This window comes from Styela clava, chromosome 5 (genome assembly GCF_964204865.1).
Source record: "Styela clava chromosome 5, kaStyClav1.hap1.2, whole genome shotgun sequence".
Lineage (NCBI taxonomy): Eukaryota > Metazoa > Chordata > Ascidiacea > Stolidobranchia > Styelidae > Styela > Styela clava.
In genome coordinates, this window is record NC_135254.1 from 19891777 (window position 1) to 19918960 (window position 27184).

Below are 27184 nucleotides of genomic sequence, written 5' to 3' on the forward strand. Positions count from 1 at the left end.
GTGGTATGGGACAGAATTGTTTCACATGTTACAAAACTATAATAAATAATATATATATGTAGTAATGCTATATATACTATTACGAACTTCTACGCAATATAATCGACAAAGCCTTATAATTAGGTCTCAATATTTATAAATAAATGTAAATAGGCGAGCTTTTGAAAGTATATTAGTTTTTTATCGAAGCTTGGACAATTTGGGTGTCATTGTGTCATATTGTCAATTTTCAGTTACGTATGTACAACAGGTGAAGCGTGTAGTCGGACCTCGTCCTACTATCTCAAATTTTGAAAAATCGAGCCTGTCTTGATACTGGTAACAGGCTGTATACTACCAATTAAAATATATGGCATTAGTGTAAACTCCTAGTTATCATAAAAATGGACATGTTTTCGTACTAATTTCACAAAGGAGTAATTTGCCAGTTTTTTATTCTTATACAATACGATGAAGTAACATTTAAATGTATTAAAAATTCGAAGCCATCGTCAAAAGATTGGTCAAACATGTCACATAATTATAAGCAAATAATATAGCAGCTAAATATGAATCTTTTGGAGTCGTAAATAGTGAACATCGTATTGAACTATAGAAAAAATATGTCCTTGTCCGTTCAGAATGTTACTTTAGCATCATCCATAAAAGCATTTCGTTCGATATAACAAGCATTTAAGATACATTAGCTTTGACTTTACACCTTAACTGTCAGGAAACAATAGCAAGGTCGATGTTTTTCTGCCCGAAATTTAATTAACCACGGATCGGACGACTAAATAGAAAATCCCCCGCCGCGGGCTATTAGAATACACGGCAAGCGGTCGATCTAACGTTTGTAAAACAACAGCTTAAACACAGCATGATATAATATTTATCGGTCTGGGCTTAATGTTTTGCTTTACTAATAATGCGTCAAGTTTAAATAAACAATAAATACACTTGAATTTGTATCCTACTCTTTTTCTACAGTGCATTAGACCTAGCTTGAATTCTTAGCTTGAACTAAACGTTGGTGACCAATATATATATAAGGTCGTATATTTTATTGTTCTTTACTAGACTTTGTGCAACAATATATTGAATGCATCTCGTGCATGTAACTACTTACTCTTGGTTATACCTTACTATTTTTTTTTCTATCCCATTTACAATGCTTTCGCACCTTACTCCACGTTATAATCTCCTGCTATATTATCCAAACAAGAAGGATATACTTCTCTAGATTTCCAACACGCGCAAAATTATAGACAAAACATCGGTACAAATTTAGGAAATGTTGCCTAAAATATTTATGAATTCTCAACTTCAAAGAATTATAATGTAGTCTCACACGCTTTTTGTCTCACATATCAGTTGTAAATAGCCGGTGTTCTTCCATTGACTGCCTAGGAGAGCTATCATCTGATCTCCTGCTTCGGTGTAAAATTTCTCTGTCACTGACACTTGAATACTTTTCCTATTGGATAAAAATGGCTTCGGCGTGGGATGTGTGAAAATCCCTAGCTCAACTAAACCAAATGATGCTTCAAGATTAAACTTATTTCTCTGCGAACTTGAAGGACAAAAAAAGCATCGCCATTTTTGAACGTACCTCAACGTCAACTGCGATAAAACGTCGCCATATGTGCAGTCGGTCAATCTCTACTCTTTCAAGAGCAACGCCATATGCTTTACCACGTTGGGTAGTCGACCGTACGTAAATCGCCTGCGTTGCAGCGATTCCAATTGAGTGACCTCTTTGTTATTATATAGTTTGTACATTGGGTATACTAACAATACCAATAAAATAGTGAAAACTAACTAACTTGGAGAAACTGCGCAATAAATGTTTATCATTTTTGATTGAAACATTTGAGCCGTAGTATTTTTACGATTGTCTTACTAAGTAATATGCAACCGAATCAACATAACACGTAACAGAAGCCTATCATTGCAAGAGATTATATTTTTTAGGTTTTTATTCACAATTAAAATAACGTTATTACAGATAGATTAGTCCGCTCCTTCGGAATGAAGACATTGAGTGGACAAAAGAAATGTATTCCAACTGTCTGTCATGCAAGAAAAATAAAGACAATGACATTTTGGAAAATAAAACCGCAATTGTAGCGGGTATTCCCTCTAAATAAGCGGCTTTGTAGAGGTAACCACAGGTCTGGGGAAACGAGTCGACATTATCGCAGTATTTGGTGTCAAGAGTTTCCTATTCGGTCGTGACCGCACTTAGCATTTCCTGGAACTTTTAATATCCAGGTAATTGCGTGAGGCATTTGCAGAAAACTCTTATGATCTAAACTGATTAAAAATTCAGTATATGTGCTGGTTAAACATGATATAAAACAACATAACAGCAAAATAACCTGCGTGTATATATGCGCCATAATCCACAACAGATCATGCAAGGGGGTACAATAAAATATGTTTTTATATGTATTTAATAGATGACGATGGATGATTAGAACTATATTGCAATGCTTTATATTGCCTGTATGTATCATATGAATAATTTCGTTTTTTTAACAGTGTCTGTTGGTATTACAAAACGATGGCGACAAAAAGCATTTTCCGGGTTATTATAAAACATTTATGACAACACGCGCTTCTACGTCGGATGTTATAGTTTAAGAATTATAGAACTTCTTACTCTTTTTTAATGCACGAGGGTAGATAAACCGCAGATTATCTCTGTAAAGTGACACCAATTGTCCACTGCACATTGGGATATCCTGTTATAAGTATACAAACAACACGTTAAGTATGTATGAGGGGATGGATCAGGACAACACAGAAAACTGATTGATAGTGTTTCAACCTTGATTATCAACTAAAATAAAGATGTTGCCAAAGAATATATAAAAAATAAGGCCGCCCAGAAAATAATCCGACCTTTTTGAAATGATAGTATCTCAAACGTATCCGTGTTCACTTGTTTAGATCCCAGGTTGAGACGAAAGTGTTCAACAATTTATAAAACAAACAAAGAAGTTAGAAGTAGGGATGTATATATGGTTCCAAACAGCATTATATATATGTATATTTTCATAATTCAATTTGTAATGAATAATAATGATTATGGTCCAAATTACCTATTCGACAACTCCTCCGGGTAATTCTATTTTTTAGTCTCCAGAAATGTCAGAATTTTCTAAACCACTGCTTAATGTGCATTATTGGCCATGCTCCTTTGATATAAGCAGTCCGTAATAATACACCTTAATCTCAGTCGCGGATTATACTTTCTTTAAGATTTTTCCCACAGGACCTAGCAAGCCCAAAAGAAAGTGTGTCCAAGTGACCGATCGATTTTTCCTTGATTACGGTAAAATACAATCGATAATGTTGATTGTGCGTGAAAGCGCTTAGCAAGTGGATTAGAGCGGTTGCCGGCATAACGTATTCAGCAAACAATCCTTTACTTCCGTAAATATAACAATGAATGGGAGGAAAGAACTAGAGTTATTATAATGTGATTGAACAATTCTTAGTTGAGAAATTCACAAGCAAAGTTTGACTTCGCAGCAACTGTTTGCCACAACTTTATATTGGATTTGACACGCCCAGAAAAGTTTTTTATGAATACTATTGAAAAATTTGAGCAGGTATGTTTGATTACGTAAACCATCATTCACGTTTTGATTCTTGCGTTAACCTCAAGGCCATTGTGACTGCGCTATTAACATGATTCTTTATGTTTATAAAAGTATATAACTTACTTCCGATTTGTAGAGAAAATTGAAGGCTGGTTGAAACCTTCTTCACAAACTATTATTAACTGTTTTTTAAGTAGTATTTGATTTTGTTTGCGAATGTCGCCATAGAGTGACACGTTTTGCTGTCAAAGTATCCCGAACCGACCAAATTTCATCATGAATATTTTGTAGCTAAATGAAGGAATTTTAATATGTATACGTCTAATTTATATTCAAGCATAAAATTTGCGAAAAAAACCTCAATTTTCAATTCAATTCAGTTACATCTTCATCTTATGCAATGATCTTTCTCACACTCCAAACAGACAGCAGACGGAACGAGGGACGTATGTTGCATACGATGATTCATCCACCAAATATATTCAAAAGACGTCCCGAAATTTGATTGAAAACGAGACTTTGAGTCATGTCAGCATCATCAAAACAGTTTCAATTACGTACACTCAAGCTTGTTTTTATTTAGAATATTTATATGAGACTAGTATGTCTATCTCAATATACTTAAACATGAGTATTTATCTATTTTTTATATTGTATGGTTTGACATTTCGTGTTTTCAGTATTAAAAAAAATTTTTGGAGTTCGACGATTGATAATGCCATGTAATGTGATGTACACACATGACCATGTTTGAATACTTTTTGAATCGAAATTCGAACTTGTGCGTTTTTCTTTTGTTTGTCGAATCAATTTCACGGGAGTTTACAAGAAACTCGTTATGTATTTAATGAAATTCACACCACAAACAATCAGGTGCCCATCGATTTTTCTTATCGATGTATTGACAGAACTGAAGCTCATGGGGACATTTTCCCACGAGACAAATATGACCCAAAATGTTTGGTCGAATCGATAAACACGTATTGTAGCGTATATTTCTGATCGCTAGATGGCTGTCACGAGGGATAGCATCTGTCGGAACAATGGTTGTTCAAAAACGCCAACCTGGAACATTTTCCTTATTATAAATTGTTTTAGAAGGCACATTTGCATCAATTACAAGATAATTTGAAACATTTTAATGCAGTGTATTATTCCATTCCCCTAAATAAGTCAGTATTCGGCAATAGGTTATCGTATGGTAGTTTAATTACAGCGTCCGAATGGAAAAATCGATTCCATTTTGTCATGAATTTGTGTATGCATATACATTTGAAGATCTGGCTGTAGTAGAAAAGTACCGACTGTAGTTGTAAAATACTAATTACAAAAAATAAAAGACAACAATGTGAACTACAAAATTATTATTTTTGTATCGTAGAAACAGTCTTGAGGGAGATGTAATTTTTGTATACGTTTGCGGTTTCGCCTTAACAAAAATTAATCTAAAATGCCAACTCATATTGAATTAAAGTTCGGAAATGATGCTACAGATAATTACCTTGAAATACAATGAGATTATACAGCCAGAGGGAAAATCCGTGTGATATTCAAGTTTCTCAAACAATAAGGTGAATCCTAGATGAAGTTCTCACAGTTTTTTGGGGAAGTCAATCATTTTTGGTGCCATTACTTTGGAATAATTCATTTTCCGATCATTCACGGTCGTTGTGGCGAGTGTTCATCATCTTCTTACGTCAATCATATGTCAAATTGTGGTTTTCTAATTGCAACTTGAAAATTAACTTCTGTCGCGTCAAGGTCACAACACCAAATTCCATGGCTTGGAAAATATATAACATTCATTTCCACAAAAGCAAAAAAGGAGAGAAAATAAGAAAAACTTTCATAGAAAATTCCAGATGACTATAACGATATGGAAGTCCACTGGTATTGGTGTGTTTCACATCGCTTCACCATCTCCGCCATTTTTCATGGTTGTTTCCTTCTGATTGTATGGATATGGAATACCCCCATAAGTCCGTTCATAATATTCGTCTACTCTACATCTACTGATGATTGCATGCATTGGAATTTCCCCTCTGCTTTTGATGGATTTGTTTTTGATTAAATCAAAAATTTCTTTATATATTCAAAGATATAATGATATCTTTCTTTACTGTATATATTGTAAAATGCTACGGAATGATAAACGAAATATACCAAACAATCATTTCTATTGTACTTTTAGTCATATTTAGCTGGTCGTAACGTTGGTCTGGCTTCACGAACCAAATACAAATATTATGCAATTAAATACAAGAGTATTACTTTGCCGCATTTATATCGAATAAAAAACCAGCACATACTACCTTATATAATTTGAGAAATTTTACACTCAACCATCATCCAACCTATGTTTGTGGACGTTGTAGATAATTGTATTAGCTTATCTGCTTTTGTAAAACAAAGCCGGTTGAAAACATATAAATCATCTGTTTATGAGACTTGATGCGGTTCAAAAAGAGGGTGCGTCTATTCCAAGTTAATTCAAAACAGTATAAAAAAGTTCTGTGCGCGCTATAGCTATAAGTCGTACATCGTTTGTTTTTATTACAGTTCTTAAAGATTTTGAAACTTTTAAATTACAATTCTCAAATGTATTAAAGTTTTATGCAGCGATTCGATAATGTCGAGACATTGATTTCAGGCATTGTTAACTTGAAAATTTTTAGTTCGGTATGTATGTGTGTCATAGCTGGTAGAGAACAGGTTGGCGTCAACGAGAACCTAAAATCGCAGGGAATGCGGATTTTCCATTCCATCACGAAATGTAATGCGCTGGTGGTATACAACGTTATCCAAGTACAATTTAACACATTTCATTTTTAAAACCAAATAAATGCCACATGCCTAAATCACTCTTCCTCAGACCTATTTGTTTGCACAATATTCACATAAATTACCGTTAATTCCAAAATATGATTGTGTAAATTAGTGTAAGTGACTGTAAAAATTCCTGTAATGTAGACGAGAAAGTTTTGCATGATTTATCCCATGTAGCAAGCTGGATTCCTAAAGCATTTTTGATTTTTCCTGATTGGCATACCAATAAATTGATATTCTTCCGATTGCGCTTAGATATTACATTAAATATTTCTCTAAACTACATGTTCATGCCCTGGCGGAAAGGTTTGTCACCTACACGCATCTATTCCGTGCTCGATGGGCAACGTTACCGCTCTAATTGTGTTCCGAATGACTCCTAAATCAGGAATTTCAAGCTCGCAAACTCAACGACTTTTATTTTATCTTGAAAATAACGAAGTAGCAAATATTGGAAGTTAATTAATTGCATTATGAAAAATATAACATCGCAATGAAACACTACAACATTTTTCAAAAACATGTGATGCATACACTATACTCGTGAATCAACAAGATCGGCGTACAGTGTAAAACTTCTTATTCTTGCAAAGTATTGAACTACATTCAAGAAATTGTAGGTTGTTTCAATCAGATGTTACAGGAAGCATTTTGCCCTTATTTCATGAAATTTAATTTGTTATCGATCAATATACTACATGGACTATAGTTGTCATACGTCCGGGTATGTGCAGTTTTGAACATTGAATGTAGCGTCCGAGAGGAAACAACACATATTCAAGTAGCTTGAAATAGAAGTTGTGCGTTGCTGTTTTAATTAGGTGTTTTACTGACAAGAATCGCCTAAGCCAGGGGTGTGAAAACTGCTGCCCGCGGGTCAAAACCTGTAACAAATACATGTTAGGATTAGATTTCAGCATAATAAATAGAAAAGATACACACGGAAAGAAGAAAGAACAGAAAAATACCGAATGAATAAAAACTACGAAAGGTATGTTTGTTTACCTTTAGCGTTGGCTGACTACACTAGGCTAAATGAAGACCGCGGAGAGTGGGAGGGCAACGGTCGGACGAGGCGGCAAGAGTTGACAGCAGCGAGAGTGCGCACACGACTGCCTTCGATTACGACTAAAAAATAAAATAATTGTAAAATGTCTTAAATCAAAACGTGGAAGGCGGTGCTTGGGTATATGCGACATATTCGGTATTCGCCTAAACATGAAGAACGATTTTCGAAGGCCTCAATATTAATATTGAAATCGAATTGGAAATCCCTTACTCAAGCGCCTGTAAGATTGTTAAGTTTTCGGATTTTGTCGTTTTGTATGTAGAAAATCTTACGTTAGCCGAAGCAATATTTTTACGAAAAGAATTTTTGTAAGTTGGATTTTCCGTATCCAGAGCTTTTCGTAGGTAGAGTTTCTAGGTGCGACTCGCGGCTTTACCCAGTTACTTGTATCTGGCCCTCCTGTAATAGAGGTTGCACATCGCTGGCCTAAGCAGTACTCTTTTGTTATTCTGAGATTTAAACTCTAGGTCTTTATGGTTCTAACTTTTAGTTAGAACATAAAATAATTTGATTTCGACGCGAATACCCCTATGATGGAACCATAGACATCTCTTATGGCCAAGCTTCATTTGGCATTAGATAACGCTTTTTCTGTAAATGATAGCCTGAATTTTAAAAGGCAGAGAGTGTTCAGAATTATTTCTCAATAATATGGTACTCGTAATCACCTGTTAACTGATGTCAGTTCTTAATATTTATGTGTCTATATCAGATTACGGTTAATCTATTAATATCAAACAGACCATTGTTATTTATTTATATTTAGATCTTCCAAGAATATATCAACATAGCAACAACGTTGAGGTTTTTGGATAAATAAATGAAATCAGTTTGTAAGCCAAGATAATGATTTCTTTTTATACAACTACAGTATGTCCATTACTGTTAAGCTTCCCTAGCGGTGTCGTTATGGTTATTCGAGTTTCTCCTCGTCCTGAAATGCTTTTAGTGGTAGCATGTTAACATTTTATAGGTCATTTAAATATGATGAAAAATAAACTAATGATTGATTTGTATTGAATTCGATCTTACTACGTTTTTCAATTTTGTTGCGCATAACCTTCAGATTTAACTTCAGTAGATTCTCGTTTTTGCTATTCAAACTCCGTTCAGTCTCAGTTTTTTCCTCCTCCTCATTCATGAGAAAATTATTTAGTTAGCTATCTCTTGCTCGAACTGATGACAAGCATGTAATTGAGACGACTTGTCGGCTTTCCTCTTCTTGCAATGTTTTCTAAACTGACTGATAGTAGTTTCTGCTCTTCGAATCCGATTCTATATCGGAATATTGCTACATTCCTGATAGCTTTGATTTTAACTCACGCGCGCCCGTGTAGACAAACGTTGTGGATCAGGTTGAAAAATTCTCTGGAAGTGGGAAAACTTTCGTCATCGCTTGATACAGTTATTTATATTTATCTGGAAATTAGTTTTTCGTAAAACTTTAATTGAGAGAACCAATTTTTGACAAAATATTATTTAATACTTTTTCCATAAGTGCACTTTCTTTCTGATGGTGAGCGAGGTGCCATAGCAGCACGTTCACAATACTAATAATACAATTAGTGAAAACACAATGCCAACCCGCAGAGATTCATCTGCTGGATTGCAATGAAAAATCTGCTTCGTCTGAAGTCTATTGAAATGTAGCAAGTTTGCGTCATCGTGCGCTTGTAAAGTAACGATTTGAATTCTAGCCCTTCTCGCATACGTGCACCAAAATTTTCGTTAAACGGTTTTCGTACAAGTCGGTTCCAATTTTTTTCTATTAATGTGAGCTGATGCTTTTCTTTTAAACTTCGTGTTGTTTTGGTGGTTACATCAAACCTACATGACGGAAGTACTTAAAAAAAATAAATACCAATTTGGAATAAAAATTTCCGACAATCTACATCCTGGCCTTAGTTCGATCCCCTGGTGTCATAAATTTCTGTTTACGACCAATTTCATATCTCCCATTTCTGTCGAATGTGGTGGATCCATATTTGACTAAATAGCGATAAGCCCACCTAAAAGACTTGACATGCTGGGATCACATTGCAGGACACACGTTGAACCCTAGCAATCCAAGAAGTAGACTACTTTGCGTATACCAAGCTTGCTTGATACCCGAGATTACAATGCGATGATGTGATGATAACAGGTTAACGAGTTGGGAATGTGATAATCTGAAAAAGCGACGAGTAAACGGAAAATTACGTAGTCGGGTCCCCGCCAGGTATATGCCACTTGAAATGAGCCAAAGATAACATGTAGGTAAACATTATACTCATAACTACTAACTACTCATAGCTACTATGCCTATAGGCATAAAATGAGAATCTTGTCCATCCGAATAGTCTCGAGACGATGACAACCTGAAAAAAAGTAGCAAAAGAGTAGAAAAAAGATTGATTCAGAGGCACTAAAAATGAATATTTTGTGAAGCACATGCTCGAGTTGCTATCAATCTACTACGAATGTCTACGCTGAGACGATGCATGTTCTTGACTGAATATTTTTGACTCACGGACAAACATTCTTCGACGGCAAAAAATGATGTCAACAGTAAAGTTACGTAAACATTTGTCTCGCAATAAGCCCAGGGATGTGCATCAGTCGGAACTAAAAAGTTCTAAAATCGCTTGTCTAGCAAACCACAAAGTTTGATATCTTCTGACCGAGTTCGATGATATAGGAAGAGGTTGTGATGCTTACCATCGTAAAAAAACTACTCCTACTAGTGATGGAATGTGAAAATGGCCGGATTAATCACTGTTGATAAAAATTTAAGTATATATATATACATAATGATGAAAGTAGTCGGCTTGTCTTCCTATGTCCTATTGGATTGTGGGACTTCAGTTCGTAATGCATGTTTCCCCGAGCATCGACTTCCTTGCTGACCTGAGCAACACTAGCTAATCAGCAATTAGTCAATCGTGACCGTTACAATTGAAATATTAGCAGCGTTTTACTCAGACAGGTTTTCATGTATGGTGGTGAACATAAGATCGTTTTCGCGGTTTTGCATGCTAATTAAAAAAATTAGTAGTATTTCCGAAATTTGTATATGGCTGAAAACCTAATGTTCATTTAGTTTCAGTTTAGTTGCACTGCCGTTGGGTTATGGCTCCGATTTTCCATCTTGGCCAAACCAATCGATAATGCATTGTGAAAAGCATCTTTGTGAAATGTATTTTTTTCCTCCTATTTACATGAAGTAAAATGATCTTTTACTAATTTTTGGCGTTTTCGACGTTGTGATTCGTTTCTTCCATTTGAAGTTATTTACCACTAGTTGTGCTTTGCGCCCGGATAGGTATGATAGCTTGCGATATTTTATAAAATTATTGAGCTCCGATAAATTGCACTAGGCAGGAGTTGGACAACGTAGGTGTATTCGCGAGTAAATTGAAGAAACTATATAACACTACTCCTAGGACTATTTTTGTTTGAACGGAGCGTCGTTTTTTGGACGAAAAAGAAATCTAGAAAATCTTCATTCACTCAACTTGGATGTATGTGTTTCACGATCGTGGGAAGAATTATCACCAACCCTATTTATCATCAAATTCAAACCATGGAAACTATCAGACACAACTATTAGAAAAAAAACTACTTGCATTTCAATATATCAACCACCTACCATTAAAATGATTATAAGTGAATACTGAGAATTCCCATACATATCTCGTTTTGTCTACACAAAACTGTCTGCTTTTGTTTTAGCATAATTGAAGATTGATCTGTTGATCAATTTATAATTTATGATTGAAGGGGCAACGAATTGGCAAATTTTGCCCGAATGTGGCGATTTGCCAGTCATTTTAATGGGTTTACAGACACAGTAACTAGAAATGTGACAAAAAAGCGACTTTGGTTATATGAAACCCAGTATTTATACTGTCAAATTCTTAGATTAGATTAAATTCAACCACATTTTAGCTACCCGTATCAGAGTTACGATTTAATATCTTTTCTAGCATAAGACAAATGAGCAACAGTATGACCTTTTATTAATTAAAAATTAAGATATAGAACTATATATCTGAATATTGTTGTCGCCTGGAACACTCTAAATGACATATTGATTTATTAACAAGGAACGAATTTATAGTCAAACCAAGCTTGAACCAATCATAAGCTGTTACTTTTATCTTCACATGCATGCTAAAGAAACATAGCAGCAAGCAAGAAAATGACTGTATTTCATATTCATTATTAGATAATAAAATTGAATATTAAGAATCCTGAAGATATGGACAAAATATGGCGAAACAAGTCCGACTTTTGTTTATTTTGTTACTTTTGTTTATATAAACACTTATGTTGAATAGCATATCAAACCTAAATTTTCTTTCTTATACGTATATTACGGCACGACAAACAAAAAAACACAAGAAAAGCATATTTAAAGCATTGAACATATAATAAAAGCGCAGTAGAGGCAATACGTTGGGTAGCACATTCAATCTTCTTATACCAATCCCTTCTATAGTGTATATAGCCATTGTCGATCCTAAACGGCCTAAAAAATCCTCTAAGTGCAAATTCATCTCCTTTTTGGCCTACTGTCTTTCGACGACTTTCGATTTTTATGACCTGGGTTTCTATGCCTATTATCGTTTGAGGTCTCTTTCCTTGCTTCACGTGACCTTGGTCGACGATCTCGATTATCATCCGTGCGCTTTCGGGATTCAGAATTTCTTTTTCGTTTATCCTTGCTGCTTTTTTGCTCAGATGATGCATGTTGTCTGTTGTTAGAACAATTTCCCTTCGTTAACTTGTTTGACTGTCTTTTATCTGGTAATCTATTTCGTCTGTGCCCTTCGCGATGAGCAGCTACTTTTTCATTTGTGTTGGTTACTCCCGTATGTTTATGACGGGTATGTGTGGGTGGCGCAGTGTATGCAGGGGATGGCTCGTGAACGATCGGGATTGCTTTTTGAGTATATGACTGAAATCCTGAAAAGGTAGAAGCATAATGAGTGCTAATGCATACTATCCAGACTATAAAATTAAAGTGGACAATGATAGAAAACAGTCATTCTAAATTACGGCTATAGTACGTCAGAGTGGGTGTTTCATAGAATCTCATTCGAATCTAAATAAGAAAATACCACTAACATAGGTCCAACATACTTTCTTTATGTCCCGTTTAGCACACAATAGGCCTATATGTATATAATTAAGGCTTTTACCAAGTCCTCAAAATTGTTTTCGTTAGGTATTAGCCTAAGTTATTCACAAATACCTTGCATGTTACGAGCATCTTCTGCTTCTTGTTCTGCCCTCTTTTTCTCTTTATTTGATCTATAATAGCTTAATTTAGCAACAACAACAGATATAATTGCAATAGCTACGATCCCGCCTACGATGATTCCTACGATCGCCTCTGTTCCCATTGAATCTTCTTTGTCTTCTGGACGAATTCGTGTGGGCACTCTCGCTGGTTAGAAGAAAACGGGTGTTTGTTCAAAAATAGCAAAAATAAACTATTTTCATGGCCAGCGACTATATTTTCACATCCTAGTTTAAAAGTATAATATACGCGTTTTACAGATGTCTTTTACTGAATCGGTACAAACATAGAGAATGTAAACTCATGATTCGATAAACGGTTAAAACAGGCGGTATAACTAGGTATCGTACTATTTGGCTTCGCCCAATCTCAATCTGATGCATATTTGTTACGATAATTTGAGTCGAACAGTTGCAGTATATTTTATAAATAGTATTAGTTGTTTGAAAAATGCAACAATTCACACTCACGAGGTATGTAAGGACGTACAGCAGGAGGGTAGTTCCAAGGTCCATTTGAGTTTGACATCACGCGGTCTTTCTCTTTTGGCGTCTTATTTTTAGGCTCTGGTAATGAGGAATTTCAATTTTAGGCAAGACGTATAATAAACAAAATACATGGAATTTTATATTTATAGATTCCAATATGAAAATACTTTTTTATTGGAAGTACTATATTATTATACCTTTTGGCTTGGAAGGTGGCTTTTTTGTCGTTGGTAATTTTTCTGCATTATTGGTATTTATCTTCTGTGTTGGTTTGTATCTGGACGGTTTTGTTCTGACGGTACTGGAATAAATTTGAGAAAAATGAAGGAAATACCATTTAAAATCTGGAAAATAAATAAATTTACTCTTCAAACCATCGAAGATTTAGACAAGTATGAAAACCTGAAGATAAGCTTTCGTCGTCATCGAAGTAGGTTTGATGCAATTTAATATACACCACGGCTGGGGGTATGAAAAAGACAGGGCTAATCAGCGGTAATTGTAATCACTCATTTGGTGGTTTTAACTATACTGTTATTGCCGATTTCACAAAAATAACAAAACTCAAAGAAAGATGATGTTTACTTACGGCGAGTATTCCAAAAACATTCCGTTACTCCATTCTGGCGGTCTTACTGAAAAACATCGAATTTACTACAAGAGACGTAGTATTATACCACTCATAAATGAGTGAGAAGAGTTCTGGAGATTTCAGGAAATTGGATGGGGAAGTGGAAACTTGGCAGTGAAATCATAAATTATTAGATTAGTGCTTGATATATATTCTTGGCTAGTAATCGCAATGCAATCACATTTAGATTGTATATACATGATATCCCCAAAAACGAAATCCATAAATTTCCTAATTACTTCTACGAAAATAAAGTGAATTATTTAATTTTTTCTACATTTGAACCTTACTGAGTGTAATGCTCTTTGTAAGACTTCCTTCGGATGTTGCTATTAATATGACCTGACAAGAGAAAGTGAGCCTCTGCAGAAAACCAAGTCAGTGATTGACAATTTTGCACAACGGATGCAAGTCTGTTTCTAATGCCAAAGAGGTAAATTGGAACATATTCTAGAGAGAACATAACTTTTGTATACAGAGCGTCCTAGATTTATTTTGTGTATAATCATACACAAACAGAAGTTCAAGCGCAAACAAAACGAAATTTTATTTTTACATTTTTCTAGAGGTAATTAAAAAATTTATATTCTTTTGGAGGTCACCCTGTACATTAACATTATAATTCGTTTCTATCTCTGAAATATTTTATCCTAAATAAATATTTGCAATGTACTTATTGTTGTCCTTAACAACATTACTCTCCGGTCATTACTTGCACAAGATAGATATAATTATGAAAAAATGATTCCAAACAGAGTAGTGGCAAAATGACGATTCATATAGCTTTCTTCTCCCTTTACTCCCTTACGTGATATTCACAAGATTGCTCAGAAAACACAATACTTACAACCAGGAGATGTTGCTTGTACCGTTTCCGTGTATACCATCTGGAATCCTTTATATTCCTTCCCATTTGTAGGATGTGGGGACTGCAACTCGACAATTAAAAGATTTCCTAAATCAAAATAGGGGATCAATCAATATTAATCGCACCTAACCGTGTCAAAATATGGAACCGGTGGCGTAAACACAATGAGAGCACGATTACACTTTAATTCACCATTGGATATAATATCAGCTATCAGGCAGTCGATATGGTTGTCATGGCCCAACTATTGCAACGGAAAGAGCGACGGGCACGGCAATCTTCGCTTTATGTAAGATCTAATCCGATTTACGCACAGAATACGCCAACCATCCTATAGTTTGGGTGGTTTTATGTTTATGGTATATTATCTTGTGTGCGATATTAGTGAGTAAATTTGTCCATGGCCATATTTACCGATAATTATATTCATCAGTAAAATTAACTTCAACTGCTTAAAAACCAGGTTTGGCCGACGCAAATTGTGTTTAGCATAAACTTATGTATCATCATTCAAACGTAGTACCTGCTGACACAATATTCGGAAGTCCATCATATCCACAGAAAGGGCCAACTGAAAGTCCTGTCAGTGGAGACCGTATAATAAGTCGCTGTGATACACAATCGTCTCCAATATGTCCAATAAGGTGCATATTACGAAAATCCAATAAAATACGCCTGCCCGGCATTGTCCGTATTCTATAAATGCATATTTTGAAATGGAAATCAGTAAGCGTCATTTGTGTCATCTCGTGTTCAACGGGGAAAAAGGGTAAATCACTTCCATGAAAACAATGAAAACCTCGGAAACGTTAAAAAGTCGTCAAAGAACCACTTTATTTCATGCAAATTAAAAAACCTAAATAAATACAAATTCATTTCACAAACGGGGCCAAGCCTCAAAACCCAAAGGTATCATATTCACGCATAATATCGTCTCGCTTATAAGAAATGCATTTTCATAAGTTTCGAAAAAAATTTGAAAAAAAAGAAACTGAAAGAATGTATATGAAGGCTTTGACTTTTAAGATTTTAATCAGTTAAAAATTAATAAAATACGTAAAAAATAAGAAGTCTTACTCCCAACTGCAAAATAGATCAGCAGGAAAAGCCTTGGGATAATTAGGAGTTACAATTGATTGCTGGAACTGCGTAGCTGATAATCGGGTTGGTCTACATGTCGAATCGGAGTGCGTGGTGTTCGGTTCCCTGCTGCAGCATCTGTCTAAATCTGGAAAAAAGGAAATTACGCTTTAGTAAAGGTTGAAATAAGTTTTAATAAATGTTTGTCGAATTCACAAGACTGTAAAATATCATTCCAATTTTGTTTGAGTTGCATCGGTTTATTTTTACGAATGTTTCATGAATTCTATTGCTGCAGTTAGTCTTCGACTGACTCCATTCAAAATGGGAAGATAAAATAATTGCTCTTATCAAATTAGAAGATACTGTATATTAAAACATTATGATTCTTTTTTTATACACATTTGGCGATCTTTGATCGTGAAAAAATAGCAGCAATACATCTCGATGAATTCTGGCAATGTAAACATGGGAACAAATTCAAGAATAGAACAACTCACCCGTCGAAGTATCAAATTGACCGGCGGCTCGCAATACATGGTAACTGAAAACGATCAAGCACAATACAACATTACTTTCCGCAATTACCAACTGCATCTTAGTTTACTGTCTCGTAAAACATATCGATAATATCCGTTACTGCGGCAAGATCACTAATACCAATTCAAAGTATATAAGTTACGTTGAACTTATTTCTAACGCCCCGGGCGACTCACTCAAACAGGTCTGTCAAAACGCCAGAGAGAAACGTCACTAACCACGATGATTTCCAGTCGACCAAACAAATTACACAACGGAAAAACGGAATAAATATGGGGGACTACAATTGTTGTAATAAAGGCGGTTGATTCGGGACCGTATATCACATTTTGCAGAAATTTATGTCGGTGTGTTAGAAATTTATTAGACGGAATATGTAACAGGATTATTGATATGTATTTACTTACGTAGGATTGTGGTTGTAAATATATATTATGTTTAAAAAGTGGTGCATTTTGATTTTTGAAACTATCACATATTTTATGTAATAATGTGAACTAAGACAACGGTTCAGATCGTTCCAAAATCACGGATTTGTTCAGCGAAACCTTCGAATGTTTATTTGAAGTCGATTTCGTGTCAAATTGATATCTCGCCCAATAGGAACCCATGATTTAGTTTAGGGAATCAGAGAAATAAATTCGTTATAAACCTGTTTTCAGATCGAATGCAGTGATAATCATCAGAAATACATGTTTGGGTCAGCAATCCCGATGATTAAATGCCAACTTATTATGGGGTCTGAGCTACTGAACATAACGGCGTGAATTCCTTTTTCATTAACTTTACTCTGCGTTTGACCCTGATGATTTGTATATAAGAAAATTTAACATTAAAAAACATTATTTCTCTGGGATGTTTCACGCATCCACGCTGAATTATACTCAAAACAAGAAGTCGCATCGACAAAGTGTAGGAAATCAGGATCATTTGGTAGTGAAAATATGTCTAGAATAATATTAAACCACGTGTGATATGTTGTTGCTTAGCTGCAACACTCTACTCGGCTGCCACAATCTCTGGTCCAACACAGGTATACATCCAAGACTGACTGAATCACGTGTTATTGTCTCATCTTTTTGGATTCCCTTTATATTTCACACAAACATATATGACAATAAACTAATAAAACGCTACTAAGTCCGTGTGACTGCCGAGGATACAATTGAGAAATACCCAAATACGTCTCAAATATCAAAACGAGAATATCGGTTCGAGACCGAAGACTTATCGATCGAAAGTTAGGGGATCCCCCAAAACAGCGCTCTTACTCCATAGTGACACCTTGTGTCCCATCACTAATTATTAATAACTCGCTAATTATCCGACATAATTCATCCAAAATCAATAGGCTTCTGGTACGACATATGATGAATGCCCATGCAAAATCTGGAGCAGATTCAATCTCGCTTCCGTGAGATATCGCGTGCATCTAACAGACAGACAAACAATCAAACAGACAGACAAATACCTATCAGCATACTTACCGATTAAAATCGATAAGTAATGAGCTGCCATAAGTTAATGATACACTCTATGGATTTTATTTTTACCGAAAGCTGCACAATCCAAGACCTAAATTATGGTTTCTCAAACTTTCTGTTCATTGGTACCCTTCGAAAAATTTATAGATCGCTCGCGTGCCGCCAGGAATTTTATTATGTTTTTGGCTGCTAAGCTCAACTCGGTCTGATGCACAGCTTATTTTCTGCAGTTAGGCAACCCATTATATTTTTTCTAAACTTGTTAAAAACTTTAAAATTTATTATTTCAGTTTAATATGGAAATTTGCGTGATTAGCACAGTCCCATGTAAACTGTGTTAAGGTGTTTTGAGCTGTGCTCTGTGACTTAGTTCCAGTCACACAACCATATTGATGGAAACAACAACAATGCGTGAATAGCGGTTTCGGAATCCTTGCACATAGCATAGTAAACCACAAATTTCTTAGACTTCTCTCACATCGCATTCAAAGCCATCATGTTGAAGTTACATCAGTTCCTCTCACGTATAGCCTATGTTCCAGTCTGCCGTGCCCGAGCGTTCGGGGCGAAAGGATTCTCCTAAGATATGCAACCTCGACAAGACTCAGCAAATATCCGTCTATTTCTTTTTCCAACTTCTTAAGATGTTTAGTGACCAATTCCGAAAGAACCTTGTGGTCTCTCTCAAATTGGGGGTTTTGAACAAACGTGAAATTGCTTCTGGAGCAAATATTCCCCTTCCACAACTAAAATTTCGTCAGAAATGCTTTAACTCTAGATATGGGCACACAAACTGTTAGGTATTTTTGTTTTTGAAGACTCTTGTTTAGCGTATTTGGATCATCAAAAATTTCAACAAGGCAGGAAAGAAATGAAAGAAAATAAAAATTTCCTCCAGAAAATTACAAGCTCTTCACACTTGTTGAATTGTTGAAAAAAACTACAATTTTTTTTACCAAGCCCTAGATTTTTACACGTTTACTAACATTTCTTCTGGACAACCGCACAGTGATTCCCCCCCCCCCCCCCCTATAGGGGGTGAACACCCCCCCCTAAAATTTCAAACACCCCCCCCCCCCCCTAATTTTGAGGTGCGATTCCACACTGAGAGGTTCTAAACCGCAGTCTGCGTCCAATTACGGCCCGCGTGACAATTTAAAATGGCCCGCCGAACTTGAGTGAAATAGTTTAACCCTTCATGTGGTACCTTTTGAGTTTTAGATACCGTCTATTGTTACATCATTATCACAGTTTAAGCACGTTTATTTCGTAACAATTGAATTATTCCGGTATCTTATGTATACGTATGGGTATTAGGATTACACACTGCAGTATTTTAGATATTAGCCGTATATTAAGAAAGCTTAAAGATGTCACAAAACGAAAACGAGAATATCGGTTGGAAACCGAAGACTTATCGATCGATAGTTAGGGGATCCCCCAAAACAGAAACTGCAGTTTCGATTCATCCGCTCTTGTAACTTGCGCACTGCGCATCGCACACACACACTCGGCGGGTTTCAAAATTCTCTCGCTTTACAAAAATCTAAATCACTATATCAATAATTGATTGATAACTCGCTAATTATACGACATAATTCGCCCAAAATCAATAGGCTTCTGGTCTATAAGATGAATGCACATGCAAAATCTGGAGCAGATTCAATCTCGCTTTCGTGAGATATCGCGTGCATCTAACAGACACACACACAGACAGACAGACAGACATACAGACAAATACCTATCAATATACTTACCGATCTTAAGATCGATAAGTAACTAGGCACTGAAAACAGACGTTTTTTAGATGAATGACAGCGTTTTTATTTCTTTATTGAAAAGAATCAAACTTCAGCGATTTGTCTTCTTGCCAACAAAATATTTCAGTTCTGAAGGAATACAACATTATGCGACATTATGATCAGTTGACGAGCTTATTCCAAAATTTAATTCATACAAAAGTCAAACAAACATGTTCAAAAAAATTAGAAATGTGTAACAAAACAAGCCACAAGTAGCCATTCATACGATGCCAGATGAGCAAGTAACTTCATTAGTCACTATCAGTTGCAAATTACTTGTTGAAACGTAGTAGTATATATTTACGGTTGTCCCCGGGTATTCTATCAGCTAAATATTATAATTATTGATTTCATCACATAACAAACTGCGATGCTAGGTGTATCTAAAATCAAGCTTAGAGCCTATTTTGGTGCCTATTTCTCAAAATTTCCTCAGGACGCTTGAGCGCGCCCTGAACCCCAGCCGTGTCGTCCCGCACTTTTCCTCGCTCCCCTTTTTTGGCCCTACAATTACATTCTGCTGTGGATTTTGGCTCGCGTCAATCAACTTGGGGGCCCCCATGTAGCCTACATCGTTTCTAAATACATACCATTTTTTTAAGAATACAAATAGCCTAGTTTTATCTCTAACAGCAAATTATTTACCACCCCCTAAATTTTGAAACACCCCCCCTAAAAAGAAAACCTGGGGAACATACTGCAACCGCAATCGATTGGCAGGACAACCGGTGCTCTGTGGATGTTATTTTCGAAATGGCGGAGAGACGTGAACGTTAATTAATGAGCGGGGATGACAGTATTTGCTTCCTATAGTCTCTGTAACTACAGTTCTCGGATCTTTTGTACAAATCCCCCGCCACCGCGCAAAAACATTCTTAATTATCCAGTTAGGAATGCAGATTGCGCTAAAAATTTACTGGATAATTACTAATTTTAAAACGTGGCGGGGTTGTTTTTCTCAAATCTCACATTTCTGCATTAGTGGCGAGGGCTTTGTACAAAATATCAAGATTCTTGTAGCAATCAGTCAGCTGTTTTGTTTTGCGTGCTGTGAATGCACAATAGGTTTTTAAACTGCAATTGTGGACTCCAAATCACAGTCAAAGTTTCATTTGGGTTAAAATGTGACTTTCTAAAGAGTTGTTTCTAAACGCAGGTCTTCCAAATAATTATTAACATCAGATGATAAAAATATTTTAGGGCAGATAAGTAAGTTAAAACAAGAGAGCTATGCTCAAATATATGGACACGTAGCGCCACCCAATGGCAATAATTTTGATGACGTCATAGCGAAAAAAAAAGTAATAGCCTTCTGGAGAAAAATTTTATCTTTAACCACTGAAAATTTCAAAGCAATTGGTTCAGTATTCGAAGAGAAAAGCGACTTTTTAAAAACGTGTCAAAGAACAAGAACAACATAATATTGAAACGATCGTTATGTCCACTACGTGTCCAAAAAGAATATCTTTATACTTAATCTAAAGAACCCCTTGAAAAGTCCAAAATACCCCCTGGGGTACATTCAGTAGTGGGATTCAGCCGGTTCTATAGAACCGTCTCGTGGAAATTTATTAGATCATCGAACCGGTTAGCATTACTGAAAAAAACATGACTTTTTGTAACAGAACCGGCTGAAAAATATGACTTATGTATGGATGGAACCGACTGACAAAAAATTTTAATCCCACCACTGGGTACATGTAGGCTACCCTAGTTTGGGAACCCCTGATCTAAATCATGTCATGCGATATCGCACCCATTTGTTCTTAACCGTAGGTTCGCGTCAGTCTTCCTGCCGTCCGTCAAATATATTCCAATTTTATACATCAATTGCAAAATGCATACACCAATATTGGTCAGAGGTCCCACGCCCTTTTCAAGCCTGGATGTTTTGATAATTCTATGATATCACAACGGCGAACATTAGAACGGAGGAGTTAGAGAGCACACAGTAGAGTAGACAGTACTTGCCTTGTCAAATTTTAATCGATGATTGAGCTTTCTTGCGATACCGCGTTGATTTCTAAGCATAAAGACCTGCCAATGTCACAGTTTTGGATGCCTCTTAAAAAAGTAATGAAGCCATTAAATTGCTGCCGATTTTTTGTATAACTTATCCATCCGTTTAATTAACACGTATGATATAAAAAAGGAAGCAGCAAATTTCTCATTGAATTGTCTGCTTTTGAATTGCATACTAATGTCGTAATTTCAATCGCTTGATTGTATTTTAGATATTTCGGGTTGATTTTGAAGGTTCGCCTGTCCGAAAAATTAGTTTTAAAAATTTTACCGGTCCGCAAACTAAAAAGGGCCGAGAACCACTGGAAATTGCCTTATTTTACGGGGATTCCATATCATATAAAATTTCAGACCGACTGAGGTAAAGTTTTTTTTAACCCAGCACGCCTCAGGGCCTCCACTTTGGCTACATTCATTGGAAACACGATATGACCTTTTGGGCACAAAATCAGCCCAAGACTCACTATACTTTGTGTTATTTCGTGCGATCCTGGAGAACTTATATTCAAAAGCAAAATGAGGTTAATAATAAAATATATAATCATAGTACCATCATGGCATAACAACATTTCCTCAGGAAAATATGAAAGCAACAAATGGAATTTTTAATATAAATTCACAAAACAAATTGACAGAAAAGCACTTTCAAAAATACAGATTCTGAAATTATATGAAATTACAGAGATTTGGAAAAAATGAGGCAGAGTTAAATTGGACAGTGTGATAGAAATTGCAAAATCTTAAAAGTCAAAGGTCAATATAAACCATAAGCAAATTAATAAAAATGTAATGAATGGCAGCAAAGCTAATACCCAATCAGGATTGCACAAAATGGGCATGAGGCATTAAGGAATACAAGCAGCTACGCCACTGACCATATAAAGTAAGAGTTCCATGGAGGAGATCAATATTATGCAGTAAGCAATGAGCATTCCACATAATCACCGGTACCTTACAGTTTACTTTACTCCACTGACCATGTTGATGTACTCAATTTATGTTGTACTGATATAAACAATTTTAAACCAGGCAGCAGGTTGAGGTTTACCAGATCATTTTTTCAAATTTCATCATCAGAATCAAATTTGGTTAGCATTCCATCCCATGATATGTTTTACGCATAGTAAATTATAACAGCCAATAAACATCAATGAATAACTTTTTTCGAATATATGCTGACTGGAGACAATATAAAAAACAAGAGAGCAATGCTCCAATATATGGACACGTTAATCAGTCCTTACCTTTGACGCTACCGGTACCTATGAGCTGTATATGCCATTCCCCGTTAAAAAAAACAGGAATTTTGTTACAGACCACAGGCGTTCGATGACCCTGTGATCAAAAGAACAAGAAGAAGAGTGCTAGCATAAAAACGACTTTTTAGGTTTTCCACTAGGTGTCCAAAAAGAAAGGAAACGATACATAGGTCCACTTCGTGTCCAATGATAAAAAATAAAATAAATAGCCTTCTGGCAAAAAAATAAATCTATAACCACTGAAAATTGAAAAGCAATTGGTCCAGTAATCAAAGAGAAAAGCGACTTTTTCATAACAGGTCAAAGAACAACAACCTTATTTTGAAACGATCCATAGGTCCCAATCAACGCGAATGTGCTAAAAACTGCATGTTTTATGCAGAGTTCTGCATAAAAAATGATGGAAAGAACTTCAGCGTACGACTGTACGAGTCAAATGAATAAGAATAACATAAAAAATCGAACTACGCCATGAAAATGATATTAGATTTCAAGATTCAAAATCCAGAACTCAGTTTAAGTAAATTTCACAAATGCTTGGTTTAGGATAATATATCTTTGTGAATGAATTCTATGGTAAAAAATACCATAAGAATAAACACTGTGGGCTGTGGCATAGATAATTTAGTGTAGTGTATAATTTGTATAGTGTATACTGTATACCATACTAAAAACAGAATACAAAGCATTAAGAATGTATAAGCTTGATCAGCTAGACCAGAGGCATAATTAAACCTTTATATCCCACAAATGCAATGGGTTCAGCATAACATTCCATTGCGATTCAATTACATGGTAAAGAATCACACAAGGCAAGACATTGGAGCAGGGTTGTCCAAAACGAATCGAATATTCGAATGTATTCGAATATCAAAGTATTCGAATACCTTTTCGGCTGATTTTCGAATAATTCCGAATAGTAGCCACTTTTCGCCGTAAACGTGGTGTTTCGTTTTACGGGAATCTTCAAACGACTTTTTACGCTGTCTCACGTATTGTAATGACGATGAAATAGAATCGGCATTTTGATTGTTTATATCCTGTGCGACCGTACGTCGCATAGTGTTGCGACATATTTGCACGTTTGCGCGGGTGGACATTGTCGACATTCGTCTACGAGGCTTTTAATTTACAAATTCATTTCCATTACGTCAAAAATTCGTCTAACGAGTCGCTTTTCTAGGCGGGGTGGGGGCGTCTAATTGTGAAAGTATGTTTATTTTATTTCTATGTGGCCTGCTTATTATTCGCATGAGTCTTCTCAAACATGATTTGTGTAACCTTATATTTGGGTCTTAGGGTCTGCCAATCATGATATTTAATCGCAGGCCGGTTATCGTTACTTTAAAAGAGAAACACGGCCACCGAGATAAGTGATTTGTGACCCTTTCGTTTTGCCGATTCAGCAGAACACGACAGGGACAGGAAAACACAGCTGTGAAATTACCCGTGGACGTACAGTGTAGTACTTATCACATTTCAAAATTATTTCAACATTCGGGTTAATAGGTTGTCCAAAATGGTTGCCGCTTTACAACTTAAATTTACCGCTCAATTGTTAAATATAGTTGAATGATCTGGTTCTAAACATATAAAATTATTAGCGCATATTAGGATAACTGAACAACAGGGACACAATTTTTTTACCCGTCTTATTGGAGGCCTATATGGAAAAACCCCTTTTTTGAGTGCTAAAAATAGACATCGTCCTATTTGCCATGTGGACTTATTAGCCGGGAAATACGGTATTTATAGCCGTAATTGTTACGTATCCAATAAATTGTCACAAGTTGGAAAAACAAGTCGATTTATTAGAAAATAATTTCTGGCAAATAATTTTGATAACGATAGTTAAAAGTATCGATCCTTTACCAAGATGATTTTTGTTGCGCAAAATAATCCAATCCATGACTGGTAACAGCATTTATTAAAATGTCATGCTGTATTAATTTAATTCTGTTCAACGTAACTCATGGTTGTGTGGTGAACTGACGGATATTATTAAATATTGATTCCTATTTTCATATTGATAAAATAATGAAAGTATTAATACTAAATACCACGGGTATTTGTGGACATGAAATATGTAGTAAACTGCCCAATTATAATTAATTTCTGATTCGTATTTACAAAATAATAAAACTATAATTCTAAAATGCAACGGCGATCTGTGGCCTTAAAATGTGTGGTAAACTGCCCGATTTACCAACGTTTGAGTTATGATAATAGAATTAAATTAACACGGTAAGGCGTTTCAAATAGAGGTAAACTCGCGATTAATATTAATTTTTGATTCCTATTTTCGTATTTACAAAATACAACGGCGATCTGTGAACTTAGAATGTGTGATAAACTACCCGATTATAAATAGTTTTTGATTCCTATTTATAAAATAATGAAAGTATTATTACTCAAACATACAACGGCGATCTGCGGACTTAAAATGTGTGGTAAAGTTCCCGAATATAATTAATTTTTGATTCGCATTTTTGTACTCCCAAAAAAAATTGTCACAAGTCAGAAAAATAACTCATACTTTATCCCGCTTATCGGCAAATAATTTGGATAATGGTTGGTGTTTAATTAAAAGTATGGGTGTTTTACTAGGATGATTTTGTGTTTAATTCTGTTAACATGACTCATGGTATGTGAAATATATACTGCAATATTCTGCAAATATGAAATGCCTGGTAATATAACTAGGTTGTAACTTGTAGATAGCAGTTATTCCATTGCTTATTGCATGGAAATTCCTACATACATTTAGATAAGCTTCAATTAGTGGATTTTATATTCGAAGTATTCGAAATTTCATATTCGAAAAAAATAATTTCGAATGTATTCGAAATAGTGAACTATTCGGTATTGGCCATCCCTGCATTGGAGCATAGCTAATGTAAACACATGGATTGCATTTTATTGGTACAAAAAGCTCCAAAACTGTAATGATTAAGTGGGATAGGTCATATCATTTTTAAATGAAGAATGTTTTTTTCCTCTTGAAGTATTCCCTGAATCTTGTTTCAGTATAATTAATGTAATCAAAATCTATATTAGAATACCTGGCTTGCACCAATCCCCACATGGCCCATATAAAAAGCGCTGCGAGAGCAAATTTATTAACCTGAACATAAAATTTTTCTACATCTTCATCCGTTACCTCAATATCTGCATTATTCCAATGTTTCAGATAAGTTCTAATCCAGTCAAGTTGTAAATGCCGGTCAGGATAGAAGGAATAATCCATATTATCAACACCAGCAAACTCACAAAAATGATTTGCTATATCAAACGCTTGAAAATTCTTCCCAGTATATTCAAAATCAATAAAATGTAGACTATTTTTCAGATTGTTGAATACTATATTATTGACAAGAAGATCATTATGACAATACACAATTGGAGATTTGAGCTCAAACAAATGCTCTCTCAAAGTTGAAAATTCTTTACGCAATTCAGTTTCTTTGGGCCCATTATATCCAACCAATTCTTTGCCAGGTGGAGCTCCATCAGAAAATGCTAGGTGCAAAAATTTGTCACAAAGCTTGAATACAGCAGGAGATTGGTTGCTGCTACTATCTTTTAATTGTATCTTATGAAACCTGACCATTTCTCTTGTAATTAAATTATATATTTCAGGCTTTCTTAAATCTTCTCTGGATAAGGTATCACCCTCTATGAAATCATAGCAAAGACCATTGTCAAATATACAATGCAGCATTGGTCCACAACCAGCACCATGCAATATTTCAAAATTCTCTATTTCAGACTGCCTGTCAGTAAACATATCAGTCATGTTTCCATTTATTCGAATAAGAATGACATTTGTGTTGTCATGTATGAATCCAAGCATTTTGTTGCTGATGCCATCATTAAATACTTTGATTTTTATATTTTCTCTCTTCCATTCTGGTCTTATGAGTTGTAAAATTTGCATTGAACCCTCAACATAGTTGTCCAAATCAATTGATATATATGCTCTCACAGGTTTAACAGAGGAAGACATGGCACCCTGCTGCCCTGTAGTATAACTGAATGAAGTAAGCTAATACAAAAGAAGATTTAGTTCGTCAGTGTCAGAGGGTCCAGGCTGTTTTCTGGGGTCTGGTGTAGCTTAGTACCACATGCAGACATAATTTCTAGAATAGGATTTACATATTTATCCCGGGGAAAAACGATAGGATGGCTTAACCATATACCGGTAGCGAACCACGGCCTCTCGTCCGGTTATCATTCCATGT

At 35.5% G+C, this 27184-nt stretch overlaps 2 protein-coding genes across 2 annotated transcripts; both read right to left on the reverse strand.

Moving 5' to 3' along the window:
• Positions 1-11465: 11465 nt before the first annotated feature.
• Positions 11466-16501, reverse strand: LOC120343998 (uncharacterized). The gene is made up of 9 exons (XM_039413070.2): positions 16337-16501; positions 15834-15984; positions 15280-15452; positions 14736-14843; positions 13847-13892; positions 13455-13558; positions 13240-13335; positions 12722-12916; positions 11466-12432 (listed from the first exon to the last, which is right to left on the reverse strand). Exons 1-9 carry the CDS (start codon positions 16431-16433, stop codon positions 12020-12022), a joined length of 1383 nt encoding a protein of 460 aa, XP_039269004.2. The 5' UTR covers positions 16434-16501; the 3' UTR covers positions 11466-12019.
• A 9326-nt stretch (positions 16502-25827) lies between these two features.
• On the reverse strand, positions 25828-27125 carry LOC120344008 (ethanolamine kinase 2-like). The gene has a single exon (XM_078112896.1). It carries the CDS (start codon positions 26947-26949, stop codon positions 25918-25920), a length of 1032 nt encoding a protein of 343 aa, XP_077969022.1. The 5' UTR covers positions 26950-27125; the 3' UTR covers positions 25828-25917.
• Positions 27126-27184: the final 59 nt, after the last annotated feature.

Coding starts and splice junctions, on each gene's coding strand:
- LOC120344008 (XM_078112896.1), bottom strand. CDS start 26,949: ATGTCTTCCTCTGTTAAACCTGTGAGAGCATATATATCAATTGATTTG.
- LOC120343998 (XM_039413070.2), bottom strand. CDS start 16,433: ATGCAGTTGGTAATTGCGGAAAGTAATGTTGTATTGTGCTTGATCGTT. Junction 15,453..15,833: donor GATCTATTTTGCAGTTGGGA/GTAAGACTTCTT, acceptor ATGCATTTATAG/AATACGGACAATGCCGGGCA. Junction 12,433..12,721: donor AGATGCTCGTAACATGCAAG/GTATTTGTGAAT, acceptor CTACCTTTTCAG/GATTTCAGTCATATACTCAA.